At 43.7% G+C, this 26,822-nt stretch overlaps 1 protein-coding gene across 2 annotated transcripts in view; it reads right to left on the bottom strand.

Annotated features, from left to right (window-relative positions):
• COLEC11 (collectin subfamily member 11) overlaps positions 1–24,760 on the bottom strand; it is a 34,031-nt gene extending 9,271 nt beyond the window's left edge. Inside the window, exons 1-3 of one of the 2 annotated variants that reach the window (XM_056564115.1) lie at positions 24,428–24,760; positions 4,405–4,557; positions 851–922 (exon numbers count right to left, since the gene is read on the bottom strand). In XM_056564115.1, the coding sequence (XP_056420090.1) occupies positions 851–922; positions 4,405–4,557; positions 24,428–24,563 (361 nt within the window). In that variant the 5' untranslated portion in view covers positions 24,564–24,760. Of the gene's footprint in view, positions 1–850; positions 923–4,404; positions 4,558–17,276; positions 17,397–24,427 lie in introns of those variants that run through there. The other variant, XM_056564116.1, reaches the window with a different exon arrangement.
• Positions 24,761–26,822: the final 2,062 nt, after the last annotated feature.

The raw sequence follows: 26,822 nt of genomic DNA, 5'->3' as shown, positions 1-26,822 counted from the left end.
AGTGAAATCTAACAAGACCTTGCTCTGAATATTCTTCATTGACTACAACCTTCTGTTGTCTGTCCCTTAGCCACTGCCCAATTCATTCCAATATGGGAGTCCAAGTCTTCTATGTGGGACAGAGTAAGAAGCCTTACTAAAATCTACATAAGTGATGTCTACCTACTGCACCTCATACGCCATCTATTATTTTTGTCATTTAATCAAAAAATCTGTAAGATTAGTGACACAATCTCCCTGAAGTAAACCCATGTTGTATCTCATCTTGCAATCTTTGGGTTTATAGATGTTCCACAATCCTATCCTTTAGAAGGGTTTCCATTAAAGGGGTACTCCGCTGCTCAGTTTTTGGAACAAACTGTTCCAAACGCTGGAGCTGGTGCCGGGAGCTCATGAGGCATAGCCCAGCCTCCTCATGACATCACGTTCTGCCCCCTCAATGCAAGTCTATGGGAGGGGGCGTGACAGCCATCACGCCCCCTCCCATAGACTTGCATTGAGGGAGCGTGACGTTGTGAGGGGGCAGGGCTATGACGTCACAAGCTCATGGCACTGGCTCCAGCGTTCAGAACAGTTTGTTCCAAATGCTGAGCAGCGGAGTACCCCTTTAATTTCTCCACTATTAATGTCAGGCTCACTGGCCTATAGTTGCTTGATTCCACCCTACTACCTTTTTTGTGAATGGTCACAACTTTGATAATTTCCAGTCTTCTGAAATGACTCCTTGTTAGAAGAACTATTAATACTTGGAAAGCCTGGTATCGTTCATGCCACAAAAATGTAGTTATATTTTTATAATCCAAACATCCTAATACAACACTTGGACAGATGACAACACCATCATTTTTACCTTTTTCTCCTGGTGGACCGACCCTTCCTGGTCTTCCCGGTGCTCCTTTCTCCCCTTTTTCTCCAATATCACCTATTAATATAATTTGCTATAGTCAAATTACATTATGACACACGTTAAGGCGACAATAAATAGTTGGTGCAAACCTACACCTGAAAGTCTTCAGATTCCCCAGATTTATCAATCAGTCTGAGATACCATGATGAATGTGGTGGGTTTAAAGTCTGTCCATCTAAGTTTGTACTCTCTGTTGTTGCAGACAGATTGGTAAATATGGGCCAATATCTGTTTTCTCATTAACCATTCTGGCAAATGTTCTTAAGATTTCTCTATGTATTCATTTAGAAACTTTCTATGCTAAAATCATTAAATGGGCACTGTCATGTAAAAAAAATAAAAAAAAACTTTTGATATGTTGTGAAGACATGTCAAAAGTTTAGATCGGTCAGGGTCTGATTGTTCAGATTGCGACCAATAGCTAGAACTAGCTGGGAGAGGAGTTAATGTTTAGTCGGGGTCTCTCTAGGTAATTTCAAAAGTTTTTTTTTAAGTGACAGGTACACTTTAAACTCAAGATTTATAAACAAATTTACTGTAAAATACAAAAATAAGCTAAGACAATATTCACTGAAAAAGGTACAGTAAATTAAAATGGGCACTCTCATTAAAACTTTTTGCTATTGCACACCTTATGGTAAATAAAACATCTTTCTAATGTACTATGTAGAGATGAGAACTTACAGTAAATTCGATTCGTCACGAACTTCTCGGCTCGGCAGTTGATGACTTATCCTGCATAAATTAGTTCAGCTTTCAGGTGCTCCGGTGGGCTGGAAAAGGTGGATACAGACCTAGGAAAGAGTCCCCTAGGACTGTATCCACCTTTTCCAGCCCACGGGAGCACCTGAAAGCTGAACTAATTTATGCAGGATAAGTCATCAACTGCCGAGCCGAGAAGTTTGTGATGAATCGAATTTACTGTAAGTTCGCTCATTTCTAGCACTATGTTTAAAAAGCTGCCATTAGGTGTCTCCCTACTTGTCCAGAGCACATTATTCCCCCCCCTCTCCTGCACAGACTTTGGACTCCTGCTGGCCTGGCAGAAGTCCAAAATCAGGAAATGCTGAGGAAGGTGTGTGCAGCCTTATCCAGTCACAGCTCATCTCACATTGATCTGCTCTGGGCTGTGTGTAGTAGAGGGAGGGAGGAAGTTCTCCCCTTGTATGGCTTCAGATGATGTCACACCTGCTGGGTAACGCCCCTTCCCAGTCTGTGAATCTGACTGAGCAGAAAATACAGATCAATATCAAGGTAGAAAACTAACAAATAATAAAAATAAAGGCAGGGGGTGGTTTATCAACATGGGGGCAGTGAACTGGGAGGATTATAAGTTTTAACACGATCATGAGAGGTACTCTTTAAATATTTGTGTAGCTGTAGAGGTTTTTTTATTAGTTTTTTTTCACTACAAACATCTCAATATATGTTCTCATATATAAGGATAATGTAAATCTTCCTGGCTGTAACACTTGCAACTTGCAATAAAATCTCTTTATAAGCAAAGTCTATGTGCTTCTTAAATGACCAGTGCTGGCTATTTTTTGGCAAAGCTCACATACAGTTATAGTCTTCCTTAGTCCATGGCATCATTCAAGCTTTCCCACTATACAGTACAGGGTGATTCAAAAAGGATGATGCAAATTATCTATACGCTATCTATACATTACAAAGGTTCAAAATGATTTCCATTGAGGATACGGTAGATGTCTAGGCAGTAGTCCAGATGGGGTCCAGCATATACTCGGATATGGACTCCTTGGATACGTTGTCTCAGGTCAATCAGATCCTGTGGCTCGGGGGCAGATACACTGAGGCCTTCTCGTAGCCCCACAGAAAGAAGCTACAGGATATTAGAACTAGAGATTGTGAAGGCCAACATTGGCGAGGCATTCCAACTTACTGGTAGAGTTCCATTTAAGTATCGGTGAACATCAATATGGACATGTGGAGTTGCACCATCTAGCTGATAGACTATGTTTGGCAGATCTTCCTATGTCTGTGGCATAAGCCCAGAGCCTGGGGCTTGGTTGGGGCTTCTTTGCCTTTGGGTTGTTCCCCCTGTGGGTGCGTTGTGCGCAGTGCAGTGCCATTTTATGCAAGGGACCCGCTATATATGGGTGGCTGTGATGTGGCTAGCGGGCTTGCACATTATGATCATAATGTACCCTAACAACCTGTTAGTTTTATAATATATATATATATATATATATATATATATATAAACAGGAGAATACAGCAGCATACTGCTAGCACAAAGATATATCTGAAATATTAAATACTATATTGCTATAGTGAAAAATTTAGGTACTTGGCTTACCATTTGGCCAAATAGCGTTTACCATTCCACCACGATAAGGTGACCTCATTGGGGTGGACCCTACACTATGAACAGCCTCTGAGCATTCAGTAACCAGGCTTATACGATCTGGAACATCCAGCACCATATAAAATGGGTGGGGTCCACGAACCAATATGGAGGTAGCCACTTCCCCCATATGTACTCTATAAAAAAAGGATAAGTTGGCCAGCACATACTGATACACAACTATTGCATGGACCTGGCATACAGGTGTACGCTGCTAGGCTAAATATACACAAGCAGGAGAACACAGGAGCACACTGCTAGCACAACGATATATATGAAATATGAAATGCTATATTGCTATAGTGAAAAATTTGGGTACTTGGCTTACTATTTGGCCAAATAGCGTGTACCATCCCACCATGATAAGGTGACCTCATTGGGATGGATATGTGTGTATATATATATATATATAGGGGATGAGTATTTGCCTCAGGGCGAGGCCACCACTGGTGTAACGGAGCTTCAGAAGGCCATTAAGCACTCCGCGGACATTCTGGGTATTCAAGGTGATGTAATGAGCTGCTATGCATATGCCCATATATATATATATATGTATATATATATATATATATATATATATATATATATATATAGATATAGATATATATATATATAGATAGATATATATATATATATATAGATAGATAGATAGATAGATATAGATAGATATATATTGCAAGATGTAGATGTGTGACCATGTCTATGTTTCTCCATTGATGTTGCACCATTTTTGAATCGCTCCGTATTTGGCATAACAGCCCTTGTTAAGTTACCAAGTCCCTACAGCCCTATAGCTAGAGCTCCTAACCACTCGTACATATTAAATGCATAAATATATGGTATCCAAATCAGCCCGACGTGTTTCTTGTGCAGGGGCAGTCTTCAGGGGCAGCGTACCTGCAAAATCTGAAGAAATGGGTATAGTCTATTAGGGATATTGGTAGCAGGTGCGTCATATGCCTTACATACAGACACCTCTCCCTTTCTGAAGGTCTACCTAGCCTGAGGAGAAATATCCATGCTGTCACCAGCGCCCTCCAGCATAAAACAGGGAACGCGGCACATGTTACACGCGCATGACTCCGATGATACCTGCCATAAGTGATCTATAATGAATAAAATGACATACCTTTTAAGCCAGGGACGAGGATCTGAACAGAACAGGACTCATCTGTGATGTGCTGACAATACCCAGATCCTGGTATGAGGAGCAGGAGGTTAATCAGAGTTGCCACAGAAACCAGAAGACTCTTCATAATGAGGCGTTGTGGGTCATTGACTCCTGAGGACAAGAATGCATAAACACTGAATTAGGCCTACCACGCCGTAACCACAGACTTTACTGGAAACTATCTGAATTATACTGTGTCGTGATCAATCAAACCTTTATCTGGGGCCACCAGGTCAACTACGTGACGTGACAAGGAATACACAAGACGCACGCAGGATGCTTTTGGACACCTTAAAGCAATGTTTCCCAGCCATGGTGGATCCAGCTGTTGCAAAACTACCACTCCCAGCATGCTCGGACAGCCTTCGGCTGTCCGGGCATGCTGGGAGTTGTAGTTTTGCAACAGCTGGAGGCACCATGGTTGGGACACACTGCCGTAGAGACTGTGCAAAAGCGAGTATGGAATTTTTCTGGTGCCCCAACTATTTTCTGCATCCCACTGCTGCTGATCTTCCTTAAAGGAGTATTTAGAGGATAGGGGATAAGTGTCTGATCGCGGGGGGGGGGGGGGGGGGGGGCATGGGGGTCTGACCAGCTATAAGTTGCAGTTTTGCAACAGCTGGAGACACCCTGCTTGGGACACCTACTGTGCGAAAGCGAGTATGGAATTTTCTGGTGTCCCAACTATTTTCTGCATCACCCTGCTGCTAATCTTCTTTAAGGGTACGTTCACACGAGCGGATTTTTCTTGCGGGTTTTCCGCTGCGTATTTGAAAGTGGACGGGCTCTTCTCAGCTGTCCGCAGCAGATTTTCCACGGTGGAATTTACGCTGCGGAAAATCCGCCGCAAGCCCCGCTGAAGTCAGTAAGGACTGCGGCGGATTTTCCGCACCGTAAATTCCACCGCGGAAAATCTGCTGCGGACAGCCGAGAAGAGCCCGCCCACTTTCAAATACGCAGCGGAAAACCCGCAAAAAAAATCCACTCGTGGGAACGTACCCTAAACGTCAGTTCACACGTGCATATTTTTGCTGCAGATTTGCTGCTGCAGATTTTGCTGCCCATTGACTTCAATGGGCAGCAAAATCTGCTGCAGCAAATCTCAGCAGATCTGCAGCAGAAAATATGAGTACTTAAAGGATTGGGGATAAGTGTCCAATCGCGGGGGGTCTGACCATTGTTCCCCCCCCCCCCCCTCATTTCCTTCACTGCACCCGGCTTTCTTCAGGAACGAAGCGCGTTGACATCCGCACAAAGCGGTGTCCAACATCCCCCTCCATGAAACTGTAGGGGGGAGCATTTGGGTCTCATTTGGCATCTTTGTCTCTCCCATAAGAGTACATGGAGGGGGCTTGTCGGTCGTGGCTTCGGGGTTGATACACTCCGTTCCTGGGGAGAGCCGAGGTACAGTTCAGGAGATGACGGAGGTCCCAGGAGTCGGACCCCCCGCGATCAGACACTTATCCCCTATACTTTAAATAAAGAATAAGTTGTACTGCACCAGAGTATTCCTTTAAATAAAGACCAAGTCAATGAGGCTTAGAATCTGCTCACATGTCTTGGCTGTACACAGCAGAAATGCATTAGGGTGGCATCGAAAAGGTATTCCAATGTATACAGTGGCGTGCCTAAAATACTAAAATACTGATCCCCTTGGCATGCGCAGTAGGTGAAGGTGAAGAAATCTGATGCCTGGTTAGCTAAACTCTCAGGCAAAAGAAGAACACTTCAATCTAAGCTTTAATGCTTGTTTTAATAAAAAATTTAAAAAAAGAAGAAAAAAGAAACAAAAACAAAATAAGAATAAGAAATGATAGGGTTCGATAGACTACATCAACTCGTTTGGTCTGTTATTTGTTGTACATGTTTTATTTGTAGGAAACAAAAGTGCAGTAGACTAGACAAGACCTGCGTAAAACAGACCAAACAGAGTCACTGATGGACTACATTTGGCTATGCTGCAGACGCGCTGCGGTAAACATAGAAAAAAAACTTTTGTCACAGTACCCTGGTATGTAAACAGACTGTAAAGGTACATAGTTGTGTGGTCACATTATGGTTGCATGTGATGTTGGCTTTGAGGGCTTTTTTAAGAATTTTTTTTTTTCTTTTTTACATTATTTTTATTTATTTTTTTTTATTTTTTTTTTTAAATTAAGACAAGCATCAAAACATTGTGTTTTTCTTTTGCCTGTGGGTTTACCTAATCCACTCCCAGGCAACAGATTTCTTCACATTGATGCATGCCAAGTATTTTAGTATTTTCATTTTTTCTAAATTTTACATGTGTTGACTGTTTCTATCATAATAATTAGTAGATCACTTTCAACCCATTAATCTTGTCTAATCTTTACGTCTTAGGTATCAACATGATTTTCTGCTTTGGCTCATATTGGTGAAGATTTGAGATTTATTTTGAGGTGGAGAGTCCACTAAAGCCAAGCTAACCTATCTGGAGCTATTATTACGTTCAATATTTCAGGTGATATTAAAGGGGTACTCCGATGGAAAATATGGAAAATAAAGGTTTTCAAATCAACTGGTGCAGAAAGTTAAACAGATTTGTAAATTACTTCGATTTAAAATTCGTAATCCTTCCAGTACTTATCAGCTCTTGTATGCTCCACAAGAAGTTGAGTGGTTCTTTTCAATCTGACCACAGTGCTCTCTGCTGTCACCTCTGTCTGTGTCAGAACCTGTCCAGAGTAGGAGCACATCCCCAGAGCAAACCTCTCCTTCTCTGGACAATTCCTGACGCGGACATTGGTGGCAGCAGAGAGAGCTGTGGTCAGACTGGAAAGAACTACACAACTTCTTGTGGAGCATACAGCAGCTGATAAGTACTGAAAGGATTAAGATTTTTAAATAGAAGTAATTTACAAATCTGTTTAACTTTCTGCCAGTTGATTTGAAAACATTTGTTGTCCACCAGAGTACCCCTTTAAAGTTCCAAAGGATAGGGGATAAGATGTCTGATCGCGGGGGGTCCCATTGCTGGGGACCCCAGGATCTTGGCTGCAGCACCCCTTTGTCATGACTGCACAGAGCAAACTCGCTCAGTGCGTAATGACGGGCGATACAGGGGCCGGAGCATCGTGATGTCACGGCTCAGCCCCCTCGTGACATCACGGCCTGTCCCCTTAATGCAAGTCTATGGGAGGGGCGTGACACCCACCACGCCCCCTCCCATAGACTTGTATTGAGGGGGCGGTTCGTGATGTCACGAGGGGGCTGAGCCGTGACGTCACGATGCTCCGGTCCCTGTATCGCGAGTTTGCTTTGTGCAGTCATGACAAAGGGGTGCTGCAGCCGAGATTTTCTTACGTTTATGCCATTCATTCAAAAGTGGTGGGGATTTAAACTTCTATTAGTAGAGGGGCTTATTTACATTTATTAACTTTTTTCACATTTTATTCCCTATTTTTAAGACTCCATAGGGGACTTTTACATGTAATCTTCTGATTGCAAACATTGAACAATGCTTTGCAATAGCACAGGGATTGATCAGTGTTATTGGCGCTCCACTTATACAGGCTGTTTTCAAGTGCTGAGGGCTGGAACGCCTCCTCGTTCCCCCTCCCATCCGCCCCTGCGGAGGAAGGAGGGGATTGTGAGGAGGTGTTCCAGTCCCCAACACTTTAGGGGGTGGGGAACACCTATTTGACAAAAGAGAATAATAGCATTTGACCCAATCAGCGAAATGATTCCCAACCCCATCAATAGCCAAAGAATAATCCAGAAAGACTGGCGTATATTGCATACAAAGTTTAAAATATAACTTTTAATAAAGTACTATTAAAATTCAGAAATGAACATGAAAAAGTGCAATAAATGTGACTAGTGAATAAATGTAAAAATCTAATTCATCAACACATAACAGCCAAAAAGAAAGGGTAATAATTCACCGCTAGGTAGAATTCAATGGGAACAGATGGTGTATACACTGTCCATGGACGACCTGCCGTGGCCCTCTAGGGGACTCAGGGAATGACCCTATATTCTCACCCTGGTTATAGATATCTGCCCTAGCTGTTTGATACGTAGCTGGGGCACTCGCCCTAGAAAGGGCGACCCCCGTATCTCCGGACCCCATGCCCTACACTACAATGCCCTATTGTGTCCAAATAATAACATACAAACACAAAGGATAAAGTGCGGTGCAAAAACAGGTAAACAGCTTAAAAGGTGCTAATGTGTGCAAAACTCATGTTCCTAAATGACATGACCTTATCCCCAACACGGCGTGTCACCAAGGTAGTGGCCAAGGAGAGAGAGAGAGAGAGAGAGGGAGGGAGGGAGGGAGGGAGGGAGGGAGAGAGAGAGAGAGAGAGAGAGAGAGAGAGAGAGAGAGAGAGAGAGAGAGGGAGGGAGGGAGGGAGGGAGGGAGGGAGGGAGGGAGGGAGGGAGAGAGAGAGAGAGAGAGAGAGAGAGAGAGAGAGAGAGAGAGAGAGAGAGAGAGAGAGAGAGAGAGAGAGAGAGAGAGCTGCTGTTGCTGCTTATATTGTTTCATAATCTAACTCTAGGGCTGTATTAACAGCAGCACTGCTCATGTCTGCTCTATAATGTTCTCCATGCTGCTGCTTCTGAGAATGGGCAGGAGAGATAAAGTAATTTATCTGTGTGTGGAGTATGTGTATGGGAGACATCATAGCAACAAGTCTCCATCTACTCTAGAGCAGCGCTCAGAAAAAGGTGACAATTAGAGATAGAGCCTGCAGTAGGGACAAATGATATATGTAGATTAAAGTCATACAATGGCTCTTAACCCCTTAAGGACCAGGGGTTTTTCCATTTTTGCACACTGCACACACCTTGGTCCTTAAGAGGTTAAAGGGGTACCCCGGTGGAAAACTATTATTTATTTATTTATTAATTTTTTTTTTTTTTTTATGAACTTGTGGCAAAAAGTTAAACAGATTTGTAATTTACTTCTATTTAAAAAATCTTAATCCTTCCAGTACTTATCAACTGCTGTATGCTCCACAGAAAGTTGGGTAGGTCTTTTCAGTCTGACCACAGTGCTCTCTGCTGACACCTCTGTCTGTGTCAGGAACTGTCCAGAGCAGCAGCAAATCTCCATAGCAAACCTTTCCTGCTCTGGACAGTTCCTGACATGAACAGAGGTGTCAGCAGAGAGCACTGTGGTCAGACTGGAAAGAAAGACACAACTTCCTCTGAATAGAAACATAGAATGTGTCGGCAGATAAGAACCATTTGGCCCATCTAGTCTGCCCAATAATCTAAATACTATGAATAGTCTCTGGCCCTATCTTATATGACGGATAGCCTTATGCTTATCCCATGCATGTTTAAACTCCTTCACTGTATTTGCAGCGACCACTTCTGCAGGAAGGCTATTCCATGCATCCACTACTCTCTCAGTAAAGTAATACTTCCTGATATTACTGCAGAAACCTTTGCCCCTCTAATTTAAAACGATGTCCTCTTGTGGTAGTTTTCCTTCTTTTAAATATGCTCTCCTCTTTTACCATGTTGATTCCCTTTATGTATTTAAAAGTCTCTATCATATCCCCTCTGTCTCTTCTTTCTTCTATACATGTTAAGGTCCTTTAACCTTTCCTGGTAAGTTTTATCCTGCAATCCATGTTCTAGTTTAGTATCTTCTCTGAACTCTCTCTAGAGTATCTATATCCTTCTGGAGATACAGCTTCCAGTACTGCGCACAATACTCCAAGTGAGGTCTCATCAGTGTTCTGTACAGCGGCATGAGCACTTCTCTCTTTCTACTGCTTATACCTCTCCCTATACATCCAAGCATTCTGCTAGCATTTCCTGCTGCTCTATTACATTATCTTCCTACTTTTAAGTCTTCTCCTCTGGAGCATACAGCAGCTGATAAGTACTGGAAGGACTAATATTTTTAAATAGAACTAATATACATATCTGTATAACTTTCTGCCACTAGTTGATTAGAAACAATTTGTTTTGGACAGGAGTAACCCTTTAAATATTGTTATTATTCATGTACACAAACATGACGACTTATTCTGGAAAGTCAACTAGACCAACAGTTACTTTAAATAGCCATGTAAAATGTCCGCAAAATGAGATAAGACTCGAAGTGGCTTAAGGAAGAAAAAAAAACAAGTTATCTCAAGTATTTTCAGTTGTGACAAGTTCCTGAAATGTTTATACATATTTGTGGTCATTAGGTCTCCCAAGTTTATGTGTATTTTACATTACGTAAGGCTTGAGTTCAATGGGTGGTCTCTTCTTATAAATAGTAAAAACCATCTTGTTATGATTGGTGAGGGGTCGACCTCGGAGACCGGCATGATGCTGAGAATGAAGGGGCCGCAGCATTAGTGCAGTGCTGTGTAGCCTTCAGGTTGTTCATCTGCACAGCAGAGCTCCGTCAACCTGTCTAGGAAACCCCACGGCAGCCTCTCTCACCTAGACTGCACTTCCCTGCAAAGCTGTGTGGCCTCGAGCACCATGAAAAACTTAGAGTGGGACACGGGGCTACACCAGTGCTGCAGATCATCCACTCTCCCAGTGGTCAGACCCTCACCAACCCTAAAATGATAAAAAAAAAAAAGGCACATCATTTTAGGGGTACTCCACTGGCCAGTGTTTGGAACATTTAGTTCTGAACTCTGTGTGTGTGCTGCGGGGGTCGGTCACTCCCCCTCGTGACGTCACACCACACCCCCTCAATGCAAGTCTATGGGAGGTGGCGTGACGTACGTCACGCCCCCCTCCCATAGACTTGCATTGAGGGGGCGTGGTGTGACCTGATGAGGGGGCATGGCCAACCCCCACTGCACACACACAGAGTTCAGACCTAAATGTTCCGAATGTTGGCCAGTGGAGTACCCCTTTAAAACGTAAGGCTAAAGTTCAACTCCCGCCCAATCTTCAGATCGGTAGAAAAGGTCCATGGCATAGCCAAAACTCTTTGTGATGACCACCCAAAAACAGTGGTCTTTTAGGGGGTGGTTATGTCAAAGAATAAATAATAAATGAGGAACTGAAACTCAACCCCAGGACCGTTATCAAGTCCTATCTGTAGAAGAAATATATAGTGCCCATCAATGGAAAATCCTAGGCACTAATACATAGAGAAGAAACAATATGATGGAAAAGTACCATGTTGAGTAACATCTAAAATGGTGAGTCTTGGAGGTACATGTCAAGGGGAAGGGAAGGGGAAGATGGGCTCGGGAGTGATAGGGAGGGTGAGGTTGGAGCGGGCAACAATATGTGTACTCTTCTAAAAAAAAAAGAGTAAGACGGAGGGCAAAAAGCATACGTCATCATATTTTAGTAACCCTTTCTTCTCCCCCCCCCCCTCCCCCCTCCCCCACACCTTTCCGTCACTTTCCTCCTCCTTCCTCCTTCTCTTTATTTTCTCTTATTTTCTTTTCTATTTCTTAAATAATATTAAATATAAGACCCAAAATCCACATGGTTCTCCTTTATATCTGAGGCCTGTATGTGAGTCATGGAGCGCTCTAGGGCCACATATGGGACATTTATAAATACATCAGAATTTGAGAAATGCTACTCGATATTTTTTTTCCCTATCAGCACCCGCTGTGTTACAAAAAAAAAAATGTTGCAAAATGACAAATCTGCAAGAAATTTGCTTTAATTTCCGTGAAACATCTAAAGGGTTAATAAACTTTCCAAATGTCATTTTGATTCAGTTTTTATAATGGGGCAATTTATAGGTGGTTCTAACATACAGGCCCCTTAAAGGGGTACTCCGGTGGAATTATTATTATTATTATTTTTTTATCAACTGGTGCCAGAAAGTTAAACAGATTTTTAAATTACTTCTATTTAAAAAAAATTTTAATCCTTCCAGTACTTATTAGCTGCTGAATACTACAGAGGAAATTATTTTCTTTTTGGAACACATCTCTCTCTGATGACATCATGACCACAGTGCTCTCTGCTGACATCACGACCACAGTGCTCTCTGCTGACATCTCTATCCATTTTAAGAACTGTCCAGAGAAGGAGAAAATCCTCATAGAAAACATATGCTGCTCTGGACAGTTCCTAAAATGGACAGAGATGTCAGCAGAGAGCACTGTTCTCATGATGTCAGCAGAGAACACTGTGTTCCAAAAAGAAAAGAATTTCCTCTGTAGAATTCAGCAGCTAATAAGTATTGGAAGGATTAAGATTTTTTTATAGAAGTAATTTACAAATCTGTTGAATTTTTTGGCACCAGTTGATTTAGAAAAAAAAAAGTTTTCCACGGGAGTGCCCCTTTAAATGAAGATTTATTATTCACTGGCTTTCTGGGACTTATTTGTGACTATACCCTTGTGACCACTCTTATCAGCCAATATCTTCCCCTGCCTCTCCTTCTTCTCTCGGCTATGACTTGTATAGTCGTCATCAGATTTGACCAGATATATATAAAAGCATGTCGCCAATTTATTTATGTCTATAATTATTACCATTTTTCCCGAACTATGTCTGGCTGGGGATCGGAGATGATTGAAGGTAAGTTTGTTAGTGGTGTGGATATGGTGGGTCTAGTGATTGGTGGTGGTTGTGTGCACGGGGATAGGGAGGGGGGTGTAGGGGTTGTATGAATGGTTGCACTTATATATAACACACACATGCATACACCATACACATTTATATTGTAATATTGCACACATATCACTATATGTTCATTAGGATACACTCATATACATTACATTTAGATATATATTGATTCACGTACTCAGGCACATACTGTTCACTAACACTAGTTGTCACTATTCAAGTTTAATTAGAGACATAAGATATTACATAGACATGTGCAATTCGTTTCGGCACGGATGATAATTTATTCGAATTTTACCATTTTCGGGCATTGGCTCTCACATGGCGTATTTAGACAAACCAAAAACATTATAGGTACAAATAATATGGCTATAATATACATCTTCAACACAGGCGTCTGGATGGCACCATGGGATGCCTATTTGTTTTAAAGGGGTACTCCGCTGCTTAGCGTTTGGAACAAACTGTTCCGAACGCTGGAGCCGGTGCCGGGAGCTTGTGATGTCATAGCCCCGCCCCCTCAATGCAAGTCTATGGGAGGGGGCGTGACATTGCTTTGGAGTATACAACATCATATTTGTTCACTAGAGGATGGGGTGTGTGGGGAGGGGATCCATGGCCCCTCTCCCATGTTGTGTTTTGCTCTTTATGAGCAATTTTAAATGTTTTTGTTGCCCTTTGTTTATGTATTTTGTAAACGAGATTGTAATATAATAAAGGATTTATATGCTGCTTCCAGAATTATAGGTGTGCACTTTATACAGCAATAGCTTTTCTTGGTGTGATATGTTTGGTCCTTTTTGTTGAAAGTAGACCCCTTTATATGCTATATATAGGTTGAGCCCCCTCTTCTTGAATTACTAGTAAAAACCCAACACTCTTAGTAAATGAGTAAATCTTACAAGTTGAGAATCTGAAATTCAGAAAAAATGCTAACTTCCAATGTTTGGAATTTTTGAGTTTTTCATACAAAATGTATTTACCACTTACATTAAGTACAATATGTCACAAAAAACTATCTATGAATCAATTGGATAAGTTAAAGCGTCCCAAAGTTATCACAACATAAAGTGGCACAGGCCACAACCCACACCAGTGAAAAAGGTTAGTTAGGAATAAAAAAACAGAGCTTATTTCTTCCAAAAACAGCACCACTCCTGTCCTCAGGTTGTGTGTGGTATTAAAGGAAAACAGTCACCCATTCACCCGCACTATAACCCGGTGTATCAGGTTATAGCTCCATTCACTTCAATGGGACTGAGTGCAATACCACACACAACCTGACAGGTGTGGTGCTGTTTATTTTTTTTATTTTTTTTAAGAAATCTGTTCTTAACCCCTTAAGGACCAGAGCGTTTTTTGCACATCTGACCAGTTTCACTTTAAGCATTAATAACTCTGGGATGCTTTTACCTTTCATTCTGATTCCGAGATTGTTTCTACTTTATGTTAGTGGTAAATTTTTGTCGATACTTGCATCATTTCTTGGTGAAAAATTCCACAATTTGCTGAAAAAATTTTACATTTCGCATTTTTCTAACTTTGAAGCTCACTGCTTGTAAAGAAAATAGACATTCCAAATAAATTATATATTGATTCACATATACAATATTTCTACTTTGTGTTTGCATCATAAAGTTGACATGTTTTTACTTTTTGAAGACATCAGAGGCCTTCAAAGTATAGCTCCAATTTTTCACAAAATTTTCGAAAGCGGAATTTTTCAGGGACCAGTTCAGTTTTGAAGTGCCTTCATATTAGAAATACCCCACAAATGACCCCATAACAAAAACTGCACCCTCCAAAGTATTCAAAATGACATTCAGTAAGTGTGTTAACCCTTTAGGTGTTTCACAGAAATAGCAGCAAAGTGAAGGAGAAAATTCAAAATCTTCATTTTTTACACTCGCATGTTCTTGTAGACCCAGTTTTTGAATTTTTACAAGGGGTAAAAGGGGAGAAATCGTCCTAAAATTTGTAACCCAATTTCTATTGAGTAAGGAAATGCCTCTTATTTCTATGTAAAGTGCTCTGTGGGTGCACTAGAGGGCTCAGAAGGGAAGGAGCGACAATGGGATTTTGGAGAGTGCGTTCTTCTGAAATGGTTTTTGGGGGGCATGTCACATTTAGGAAGCCCCTATGGTGCCAGGACAGCAAAAAAAAAAAACACATGGCATACTATTTTGGAAACTAACCCCCCCCCCCCCCAAGGAACGTAACAAGGGGTCCAGTGAGCCTTAACACCCCACAGGTGTTTGACGACTTTTCGTTAAAGTCGGATGTGTAAATGATTTTTTTTTTCACAAAAAATGCTAGTTTTCCACCAAATTTTACATTTTTACAAGGGGTAATAGGAGAAAATGCCCCCCAAAATGTGTAACCCCATCTCTTCTGAGTATGGAAATACCCCATGTGTGGGCATGAAGTGCAATGTGGGTGCACTACAATGCTCAGAAGAGAAGGAGTCACATTTGGATTTTGGAAAGCAAATTTTGCTGAAATCGTTTTTGGGGGGCATGTCCCATTTAGGAAGCCCCTATGGTGCCAGAACAGCAAAAAAAAAACACATGGCCTATTATTTTCGAAACTACACCCCTTAAGGAACATAACAAGGGAAACAGTGAGCCTTAACACCCCACAGGTGTTTGACGACTTTTCGTTAAAGTCGGATGTGTAATTGATTTTTTTTTCACAAAAAATGCTAGTTTTCCACCAAATTTTACATTTTTGCAAGGGGTAATAGGAGAAAATGCCCCCCAAAATGTGTAACCCCATCTCTTCTGAGGATGAAAATACCCCATGTGTGGACATCAAGTGCACAGCGGGCGCACTACAATGCTCAGTAGAGAAGGAGTCACATTTGCAAAGTTTGCTGAAATGGGGGGGGGGATGTCGCATTTAGGAAGCCCCTATGGTGCCAGGACAGCAAAAAAAAAAACACATGGCATACTATTTTGGAAACTACACCCCTTAAGGAACGTAACAAGGGGTACAGTGAGTCTTAACACCCCACAGGTGTTTGATAAATGTTCATTACCGTATATGTCGGCGTATAAGACGACCCCCAACTTTTACAGTTAAAATATAGAGTTTGGGATATACTCGCCGTATAAGACTACCCCTTCTACCGCGATGTACAGTAACTTGTAGTACCCCCCACATTAGGTAGGCAGCATGTTCCCCCACATTAGGTTGCAGTTCCCCCATATTAGTAGGCAGCTCCCCCCACATTAGGTCAGCAGTTCCCCCCCACATTAGGTCAGCAGTTCCCCCACAATAGTAGGCAGCTCCCCCCCACATTAGGTCAGCAGTTCCCCCACAATAGTAGGCAGCTTCCCCCACATTAGGTCGGTAGTTACCCCACATTAGGTCGAGAATTACCCCACATTAGTAGGCAGCTCCCCCACATTAGTAGACAGTCCCCCCCCCCCCCCCCTCAGAGACATACAGCCTCCAGCCATATACAATGTATGGCTGGAGGCTGTATGTCTGTACTGCCCCCACAGTGTTCTGATTACCGCTCCTCTGGCCCGGGGTCACCATCTACTGCTATGGACCATAGCCTGTAGGAGCGGTGACCGGATCACTGAAGAAGATGACACACCGCCGGTCACTCACCAGGCCCCGGCCGGCGTGCGTCCTCCTGCGATGGTCCTGCGGTCCTCCTGGTCCTCCTGCGTCTCTATGGTCGCAGGAGGACATTACTGACGTCCCGTGCGTACAACCATAGAGGCGGAGAAGCGGAGGAGGACCGAAGGAGGACGCGCTCCAGCCCGGGAATGGTGAGTGACCGGCAGACATTCCTATGTCTCGAAAAGATCTTTCGGGACACAGGGATGTCCGGCATAGGAAAAGCTATGATTATCTGCTCCCGTGATACTAAAAACCAGGGTGCCTCCAGCTGTTGTGTAACTACAACTACCAGCATGCCCGGACCGGCAAAGGCTGTCCAGGCATGCTGGGAGTTGTAGTTTCACAACAGCTGGAGACACCCTGGTTTTTAGTATCAGTAATTAGTTTTTATCTGCTCTGGCCGGCCCGGGCAGATAGTCATAAGTTTTCCTATCCCGGACCCCAATACCCGGCGTATAAGATGACCCCCCGACTTTTCAGAAAAAAAGTCGGGGTTAAAAAGTCGTCTTATACGCCAGAATATACGAAAAGTGGGATGTGAAAATGAAAAAATTTTATTTTTACACTAAAATGCTGGGGTTACCCCAAATCTTTCATATTCACAAGTGGTAACAGGAGAAAATGTCATTGTAAATTTGTAAATATTTTTCTTTGGAGTAAGGACATACCTCTAATCTGGGTGTAAACAGCATGCACACCGGTCTCAGAGGAGCAGGAGCACATTCAGGGGCCTTGAGCTTTGGCTTTCTCCTATGGAGCAGGAACAGTGGGACCCCCCCTCGAGGGGCATAACATGGGGTAAATAACTGGGGTACACTAAATAACTAAAATGGGGTACAGTGGGACATAAAATAGGTTATGTTCCCAGAATGATGACCCAGAGCATAGCCAAAACAAAAAAAATATGCCCACCCCAAACCCTGTGCTCTGAATCATTATTCTGGGAATGTGACGTGTGTGGCCGTCCCTAACCTGTTGCCTCAAATGCGCACCCCGCTCAGGTGGAGAGAGAGCGCTGCGCATTTGAGGCAACATAAAAAGTCCCCGATGATAGTGACTCAGTGACCTATGACCCAGAGAAAAAAAACACCCCCAGAGGTCTTAGCAGTTTTTTTTTAGTTTTTTTTTTTTTTTAGATAAGAGTTTTTGGGCAATTTAGTGGTTTTATGGTGTTAAAACTTGGAATGTACTCTGGACTTGGTACATTGGGGTCAAATTATGGGAAATTAAAATGAAAAGGGAAAATGTAGTACTCCATGGAGGTGTGATACTTCCTGAAGCAGTTTTTAATGCAGAGGCCCGGATGATCGGGGCAAGTGTCACATTGAGTGGTGGTGTCCTTCCGAACCCCCCTCTTGTAACACACTCTGCATTTTTTCTGGGCTCGTCCCTTCTTTCCAGTGTGGGGGACTTCACCTGGAAAGTGTTGGCCTGGGACGATCCTGGCACCTATTACTCCAGTTCCTTGGGAAGTCCGGCCTGCTCTTTCCCGGTCGCCAAAGATCAGGACCTTTAGGACTTCTTCTTGGAACTGGAGAAATGTCCCTGTGTTGCCAGCATACTGGGATAGTACAAAAGAGTTGTACATGGCAACCTGTACCAAGTAGACTGCAACTTTCTTGTACCATACCCGTGTTTTCCGCATGGCCATGTATGGCTTGAGGACTTGATCAGAAAGATCAACTCCCCCCATATACCGATTGTAGTCCAGAATACAATCGGGCTTGAGGACCGTTGTTGTGGTACCTCGCACAGGGACGGGTGAGCTGCCATTACCATGAATAGTGGTCAGCACAAGGACATCCCTCTTATCCTTATACCTGACCAGCAACAGGTTTTCATTGGTAAGGGCACGGGACTCACCCTTGAGCATAGGTGTCTGCAGAAAATTTAGAGGGAGGTGGGTGGTGGTGGTGTGTGTGTGGGGGTGAGTACGTAGTGTGTGTGCTTGGTGTAACTATGGAGGGGGAAAAAATTGTGGCGGACCCTTTAGGTCCTATTAGCAGGTCAGGGAGAATTTTTTTTTTTTTACACTTAACCCTACCTGTCCCTTGCTGTATTCTGCCCCTGCTCTAACAAGGGGTCTTCTTTTGTGAGGGGCTGCGATCTTCACAGAGGGGGGTCCCTGGCTCCTTCTCGCAGCGCTGCCTGCTGAATGAACTCAGTGGGCTAGCAGAGCCGCGAGAAGGGGGTTCGGCCAATTGCAGCGATCCTGAGGGGGTGACAAAATTGCCACATCCCCATAGATACAGTGGGTGATTGGGGGTGTATCCTACACCCCCGATCACCATGTATCTCCGGGTCAACGTGACCCGCATCACCGGAATCGCCGCAAATCACAGGTGTGAATTCACCTGCGATTTGCGGCGATCGCCGACATGGGGGGTCTGATAACCCCCCAGGGCATTTGCGTGGGGTGCCTGATGATCGATATCAGCAGTCACCCCGGTCCAGTCCCCACCCGGTGCGCGACAGGGACCGAAATTCCCAAGGGCATACAGGTCCTTAAGTACCAGGGAGCAAAGGTGTACCTGTACGCCCTTTGTCCTTAAGTGGTTAAAGGGGTACTCCGTTGGATTTTTTTTTTTTCAAATCAACTGGTGCCAGAAAGTTATACAGATTTGTAAATGACTTCTATATAGCAATCTTAATCCTTTCTGTACTTATCAGCTGCTGTATGCTCCAGAGGAAGTTGTGTAGTTATTTCCAGCCTGACCACACCTCTGCCCACCTCTGCTGACACCTCTGCCCATGCCAGGAACTGTCTGGAGCAGGATAGGTTCGCTATGGGAATTTGCCCCTACTCTGGACAGTTCCTGACACGGACAGAGGTGTCAGCAGAGAGCACTGTGGTCAGACAGAAAAGAACTACACAACTTCCTCTGTAGTATACAGCAGCAGATAAGTACTGGAAGGGTTAAGATTTTTAAATAAGAAGTCATTTACAAATCTGTTAAACTTTCTGGAACCAGTTGATTGGGGAAAAAAATGACACTGGAGTACCCCTTCAATGTTATGTCCATGTTGCCGAGCTGGAATTATTCAGTACAATGTACAAGGATGTGGTGACATACCACATGAGATACTCCATAGGGCCACAGGTAACCCGTAGGTATTTCTGGATATGTGCACCTTGGCATATCTGATCTTTTGACATACCGAGATATGTCAGAAAAAAATTCAGTGGGCATCGGTTACCTGAGACCCTCATTGATCTGTATAGCCAAAGGCTGTCCGGGCATGCAGGGATTTGTAGTTTTGCAACAGCTGGAGGCACACTGGTTGGGAAACACTGCTGTAATGTGACATCTGCTTATCAACAATATTTTTATTAAGCTGACTAAAGTCTAAGGCCATGTTCACATGCCAGAATGTCCGTGCGAAATTCTGCATGAATCTTCCGCCTGGACATTCTGCAGCAGCAGAGTCCCATTGATTTCAATGGGATCCTGCTGCTCTGTTCACCCGGCAGAATTCCCGATTCCGGCATCCGCAAGGAAATGCATTGCCGTCTATGACGGTGCATTTCCAAATGGTCCTAGTGCCGGCATGTTCTGCCGGAGCTCCACTGTCTGTAGAATATCCGCACAGAGATTTTCCGCGCGGACATTCCACCATGTGAACATAGCCTGAGACCATGTTTCCCAACCAAGGTGCCTCCTGCTGATGCAAAACTACAACTCCCAGCACGCCCGGACAGCCGAAGGCTGTCCGGGCATGCTGGGAGTTGTAGTTTTGCAACAGCTTGGGGCACCCTGGCTAGAAAACACTGGTCTAGAGAGTAAGGTGTGCACAGTGGTGGTTATAGTTCATGGATCCCAATTTTCTATTTATTTATTTTTTTTCAAAAAAGTGTCACAATATTTTCAGAGGTGCATTTACCCTTTAAAGGGGTACTCCGGCCCTAAGACATCTTATCCCCGCTGGGGACCCCCGCAATCTCTCATTCCGCACCCACCCTTGTGAGCTCTCTGCAGTGGGTGCGGAATGAGAGATTGCGGGGGTCCCCAGCGGGGGGATAAGGGATAAGGGATTATCCTTTAGATAACGGATAAGATGTCTTAGGGGGCAGAGTACCCCTTTAAGGCTATGTTAACAAGGTTGAATTTACAAGCAGAATCCTGTGGAATAAGTCCGCTTGGAAATTCTGTTGCTGTCCCTATTGTTTTCAATGGGATTCTGCTGCACCGTGCGCATAATTCCGGTTTCAGCCTCCACAGTAAGAACTGGCAAAACCAATTCCTTCTGCGGGGTCTGATTGGAAATGCATTGCCGTCTATGGAGACAGCGCATTTCTGAGTGGTCTTAGGGGGAGATTTATCAAAACCTGTCCAGAGGAAAAGTTGTCTGGTTGCCCATAGCAACCAATCAGATCACTTCTTTCATTTTTAACAAGGCCTCTGCAAAATGAAAGAAGCCATCTGATTGGTTGCTATGGGCAACTGAGCAACTTTGACTCTGGACAGGTTTTGATAAATCTCCCCCCCCCTCCCCCCAGTGCCGGCATGTCCCGCTGTCCGCGGAATGTCCTTCCAGGTGGACATTCTGCCATGTAAACAATAGAACCAAGAGAGTTACGGTTAACCCCTTAAATATACATCCTGCGCCGGCTCCCGTTATGTGAACTTTGCTAAGGAGCTGTGCGCGCTTCATACCCAGCAGGTCCCATTTGCTATCAGCAACCAGGACTCGCGGCTTATACCGGACAACGCCGATCTGGCTGATGTCCGGTATTAACCCTTTAGACGCCGCGATCAAAGTTGATTGTGGCGTCTAAATCAGGAGAAAATACTGCCGGTTAGCTTAGTGGAGCTGGTCGCGACCGCTGCGGTGAAGTCGTGGCATCCCGAACAGCTGAGAGGACGGTGGTAGGCGCTTTTCCTTGCTCCTCGCTGTCCGATCGGCGTTTGATTGCTCCAAGCCTGAGATCCAGGATGTGATTTAACCCATTCCTGAATAAAAGTTTGAATCACCCCCCTTTACCCATTTAAAAAGAAAATGTCACAAAAATAAAAATAAACATATGTGGTATCGACGCGTGTGTAAATGTTCGAACTATAAAAAATATAACGTTAATTAAACCGCACGGTCAATGGCGTACACGTTTAACCCCTTAAGGACCAAGGGCGTACAGGTACGCCCTTGGTCCTGCTCTCCTGATATAACGCGGGGTTACACAGTAACCCCGCGTCATATCGCGGCGGGCCCGGCGTCATAGTGAAGCCGGGACCCGCCTCTAATAGCGCGCAGTGCCGATCGCGGCACCGCGCGCTATTAACCCTTTAGCCGCGCGCTCAGAGCTGAGCCGCGCGGCTAAAAGTGAAACCGAAAGTGGCCGGCTAGCTCAGTCGGGCTGTTCGGGATAGCCGCGGCTAATCGCGGCATCCCGAACAGCTGACAGGACAGCGGGAGGGCCCCTACCTGCCTCCTCGCTGTCCGATCGCCGAATGACTGCTCAGTGCCTGAGATCCAGGCCTGAGCAGTCATGCGGCAGAATCGTTGATCACTGGTTTCTTATGAGAAACCAGTGATCAGCATAGAAGATCAGTGTGTGCAGCGTTATAGGTCCCTATGGGACCTATAACACTGCAAAAAAAAAGTGAAAAAAAAAAGTGAATAAATATCATTTAACTCCTCCCCTATTAAAAGTTTGAATCACCCCCCTTTTCCAATAAAAAAAAAAACACAGTGTAAATAAAAAGAAAAATGAACATATATGGTATCACCGCGTGCGGAAATGTCCGAATTATAAAAATATATCATTAATTAAACCGCTCGGTCAATGGCGTGCGCGCAAAAAAATTCCAAAGTCCAAAATAGTGCTTTTTTAGTCACTTTTTATATCATTTAAAAATGAATAAAAAGCGATCAATAAGTCCTATCAATGCAAAAATTGTACCGTTAAAAACTTCAGATCACGGCGCAAAAAATGAGCCCTCATACCGCCCCATACACGGAAAAATAAAAAAGTTATAGGGGTCAGAAGATGACAATTTTAAACGTATTAATTTTCCTGCATGTAGTTATGATTTTTTCCAGAAGTCTTAAAAAATCAAATCTATATAAGTAGGGTATCATTTTAATCGTATGGACCTACAGAATAAAGATAAGGTGTCATTTTTACCGAAAAATGTACTACGTAGAAACGGAAGCCCCCAAAATTTACAAAACTGCGTTTTTTTTTTCAATTTTGTCGCACAATGATTTTTTTTCCGTTTCACCGTAGATTTTTGGGCAAAATGACTGACGTCATTACAAATTAGAATTGGTGGCGCAAAAAATAAGCCATCATATGGATTTTTAGGTGCAAAATTGAAAGAGTTATGATTTTTTAAAGGCAAGGAGCAAAAAACGAAAATGCAAAAACGGAAAAAACCCCGGTCCTTAAGGGGTTAAAAGATTCCAAAGTCCAAAATTGCATATTTTTGGTCACTTTGTGTACCCTAAAAATTTTTTATAAAAAGCAATCAAAAAGTCCCATCAAAACAAAAATGGTACTGACAAAAATTTCAGATCACGGCGCAAAAAAATAGCCCCCATACATCCCTGTATATGGAAAAATAAAAAAGTTATAAGGGTCAGAAAATGACAATTTTACACATACTGATTTTGGTTCATGTACCGTATTTTTCGCCATATAACACGCACTTTTTCTTCCCCAAAACTGGGGGGGGGGGAAGTTGGTACGTCTTATACAGCAAATACACATTAAAACCGGCAGTCCCTGCGGCCATCAACGGCCGGGACCCGCGGCTAATACAGGACATCCCCGATATCGGTGATGCCCTGTATTAACCTTTCAGACGCGGCGATCAAAGGTGACCGCCGTGTCTGGAGCGCGGCATTCCGAACAGCTTACAGGACACCGGGAGGGACCTTACCTGCCTCCTCGGTGTCCCCTGCATGGCCGGCGCTCTCCTTCGTCGTCATCACGTCGTCGCGCACGCCGTCCCGTCATCCAGTAGGAGCGGCGTGTGCAGCAACGTGATGGCGGCGACAGAGAGCAAGGATACCGGGCAGCAGAGACGTTCCGGAGCGACGGGGACAAACCGGGGATGCGGCAACAGCGATGGAGGGCGACATCCAGGGCAGACGGGTCCGGAGCGGCGGGGACATGTGAGTATAACCTCCTATAACAGTGGTCTTCAACCTGTGGACCTCCAGATGTTGCAAAACTACAACTCCCAGCATGCCCGGACAGCCAAATGCTGGGAGTTGTAGTTTTGCAACATCTGAAGGTCCACAGGTTGAAGATCACTGTCCTATACTTTACATTGTATTTGGTTCAGAATCTTTATTTTCTAGATTTTTATGCTTCAAAATTGGGTGCGTCTTATATGCCGGAGCGTCTTGTATGACGAAAAATATGGTAGTTTAAAAAAAAATGTAAGTAGTAAAATAAAATCTATATAAATTAGGTATTCTTGTAACCGTATGGACCTACAAAATAAAGATAAGGTGTCATTTTTACAAAAAGTGCACTGCGTAGAATCAGAATCCCCAAAAGTTACAAAATGGCGTATTTTTTTTTCCAATTTCGCCCCACAAATATTTTTTTTTTCTGGTTTTGCCCTAAATTTTGTGGTGAAATGATTGATGTCATTACAAAGTACAATTGGAGGCGGAAAAAAATAAGCCCTCATATGGGTCTGTAGGTGCAAAATTGAAAGCCTTATGATTTTTAAAAGGTGATGAGGAAAAAGCGAAAGTGCAAAAACGGAAAAAACCTTGAGTCCTTAAGGGGTTAATGACTAATAGAAAGCTAATCCAGCTCTGCTACATCTGTAAAGCATTACTGCTAGGAAGAAGACATCCTCACCTTTATAAACAGTGCGGTGCCTTAAAGATGTCCAGGTCCTTCTTACGTGTCCAACCTCTTCTCGGCTGCATTTAACCAAAACAATAGAAGACGGGTACAAAAGATGTTCTTGTGGTTCCTCTAAAGCTATGTGCATGTAGTTTGGAGTCCAGCCCTTTTATATGGTTCCTATCAGGGACCCCAGCAGCTCCCATCTAGCTTGACGTTCAATGTCACGAAACTTTGTATTCTTCTCTCCTGTTCTCCGCCTCAAGTGAAATTTCCTTTGAGGTCCAGAAAAGAAATAAGATGTTTTTTTTTATTTTTTAGAGTTCTTCTGAGAACTGCGCACGGAGTGACGTCCAAGGACAACACAAGGGATGGAACCGAACAAGCTCCTCTCCAAACACTGAATGCCGCTGACTGCAGGAACTGGAGCCACATCAGAAAGGAAGATTTAAGACGAGATTCCCAAAAATGTTTTTCAAATAAGGAAAAGCTTAAGTGGCGATGCCCAGGCAGGAAATCTCACAAGAGTACAGATACCCAGAACTGAATGTCAAATAGGTGAATCTGTTAACTCTTCCCTTCAGGGGCCCCGATGAACCTAATAACAGGAAAACATGAGGTCCATTTCAGTCTTTTCCTATTGCAATTTTTTTTCTCCCTCTTGCAATTCAGATCAAGTGTTTATCTTACATATATTTATGGTTTTTATATTTTTCCTCTTCTAATTTTCCATTCTACTATCTATATACAGTGACCCCTCGACCTACGAGGGCCCCGACATACGATCATTTCAACATGTGATGGCCTCTCAGAGGCAGCATCAACATGCAATGCTTTTGTATGTCGGGGCCATCGCATAAACGGCTATCCGGCAGTGCAGACTGCTTCAGCTGCCACCGGATAGCCGTTTACGGTGCCCCGTGTGGTCCGGTGATGGTCACTTACCCGCCCTCGGGGCTCCAGCAGGTCCTCTTTGGGATCCTCTGCATCGTCGGCGCTCTCCATCTTCGTCATCACGTCGCCGCGCAAGCTGTCCCGTCATCCAATGGGAGCGGCTGCGTAGCGACGTGATGGCGGCGACGGAGAGCGTGGATGCCGGGGAAGCAGAGGCCTTGCCGGACACCTCGGGGACGCGGCGACAGCGATGGACGACGACATCCTGGGCAGCGGTGACGAGCGGTGACGGTCCGAAGCGGCGGGGACAGGTGAGTACAACTTTCTCTAACAGTGGTCTACAACCTGCGGACCACCAGATGTTGCAAAACTACAACACCCAGCATGCCCGGACAGCCAACAGCTGTCCGGCCATGCTGGGTGTTGTAGCTTTGCAGCATCTGGAGGTCCGTAGGTTGTAGACCACTGTCCTATACTTTACATTGCATGGAACCCTCAACATACGATGGTTTCAACAAACGATGGTCCGTTTGGAATGGATTACCATCGTATGTTGAGGGTCCACTGTATTGTGTACTAACTGTGCATTTTATTGAAACGTTGCCCCCCAAAAATACAGGGAAATAAGCCATGCACAATAGAGTAGGGACAAGAAAAGCGGCACCCAATAGGACCAGCTGGGGGGGCAAGGAACTTGCACTAAGAAATGGTATACATCAGAAAAGCTAAGCAATATCCAAAATGGAGGGCATGTAGGCTAAAACAGTCCTACTATCTATATTTTAAAATAATCCTGAAATCTTGCAGTTTTCATTTTGGCCACTAGGCCTAAAACTGAGCTGAGACTTCCTGTTCTGTCTGTGGTGATAAGGAGGAGGCTGCTGGAAAGTGATTCTCACAGCATTACAGTGAAAGGTGACACCAGGGGATAGAGAGGACAAGATCTTCACAAAAGATGAAGCTCACTGTTCAGCCTCCCTCTTCCTGCAGTAATGATCTCTTTAAAGGTCACAGAGCACACCCAGATACCTTCTCCATTCATGTGAATAGGACATCTCCTGTCTATTGTTTTCTGTGCAGTAAAGCATATCTATAAATACTGTTAAAAACAGCTCAGGCAATCTGGTAGCCCCTATAGTAATGTACAAATAAATATAGTACAATTTAAAAAAAATTACAATCAGAAAATAGAAACTAATTATAAAAAAAAAAAATTTTCTGTATCTGCCTTTGATTGGTAAAAAGAAAAAAAAAATAGTGATACATTCCTGCAGTAATATCAGGAAGTATTACTTTACTGAGAGAGTAGTGGATGCATGGAATAGCCTTCCTGCTGAAGTGGTCGCTGCAAATACAGTGAAGGAGTTTAAACATGCATGGGATAGGCATAAGGCTATCCTTCATTTAAGATAGGGATAGGTATAAGGCTATCCTTCATATAAGATAGGGATAGGCATAAGGCTATCCTTCATATAAAATAGGGATAGGTATAAGGCTATCCTTCATATAAGAT

The sequence above is a fragment of the Hyla sarda genome, chromosome 3, assembly GCF_029499605.1.
Source record: "Hyla sarda isolate aHylSar1 chromosome 3, aHylSar1.hap1, whole genome shotgun sequence".
NCBI lineage: Eukaryota > Metazoa > Chordata > Amphibia > Anura > Hylidae > Hyla > Hyla sarda.
The sequence above is the reverse complement of the archived record's forward strand: the minus strand, read 5'-3'. Positions and strand labels throughout refer to the sequence as shown.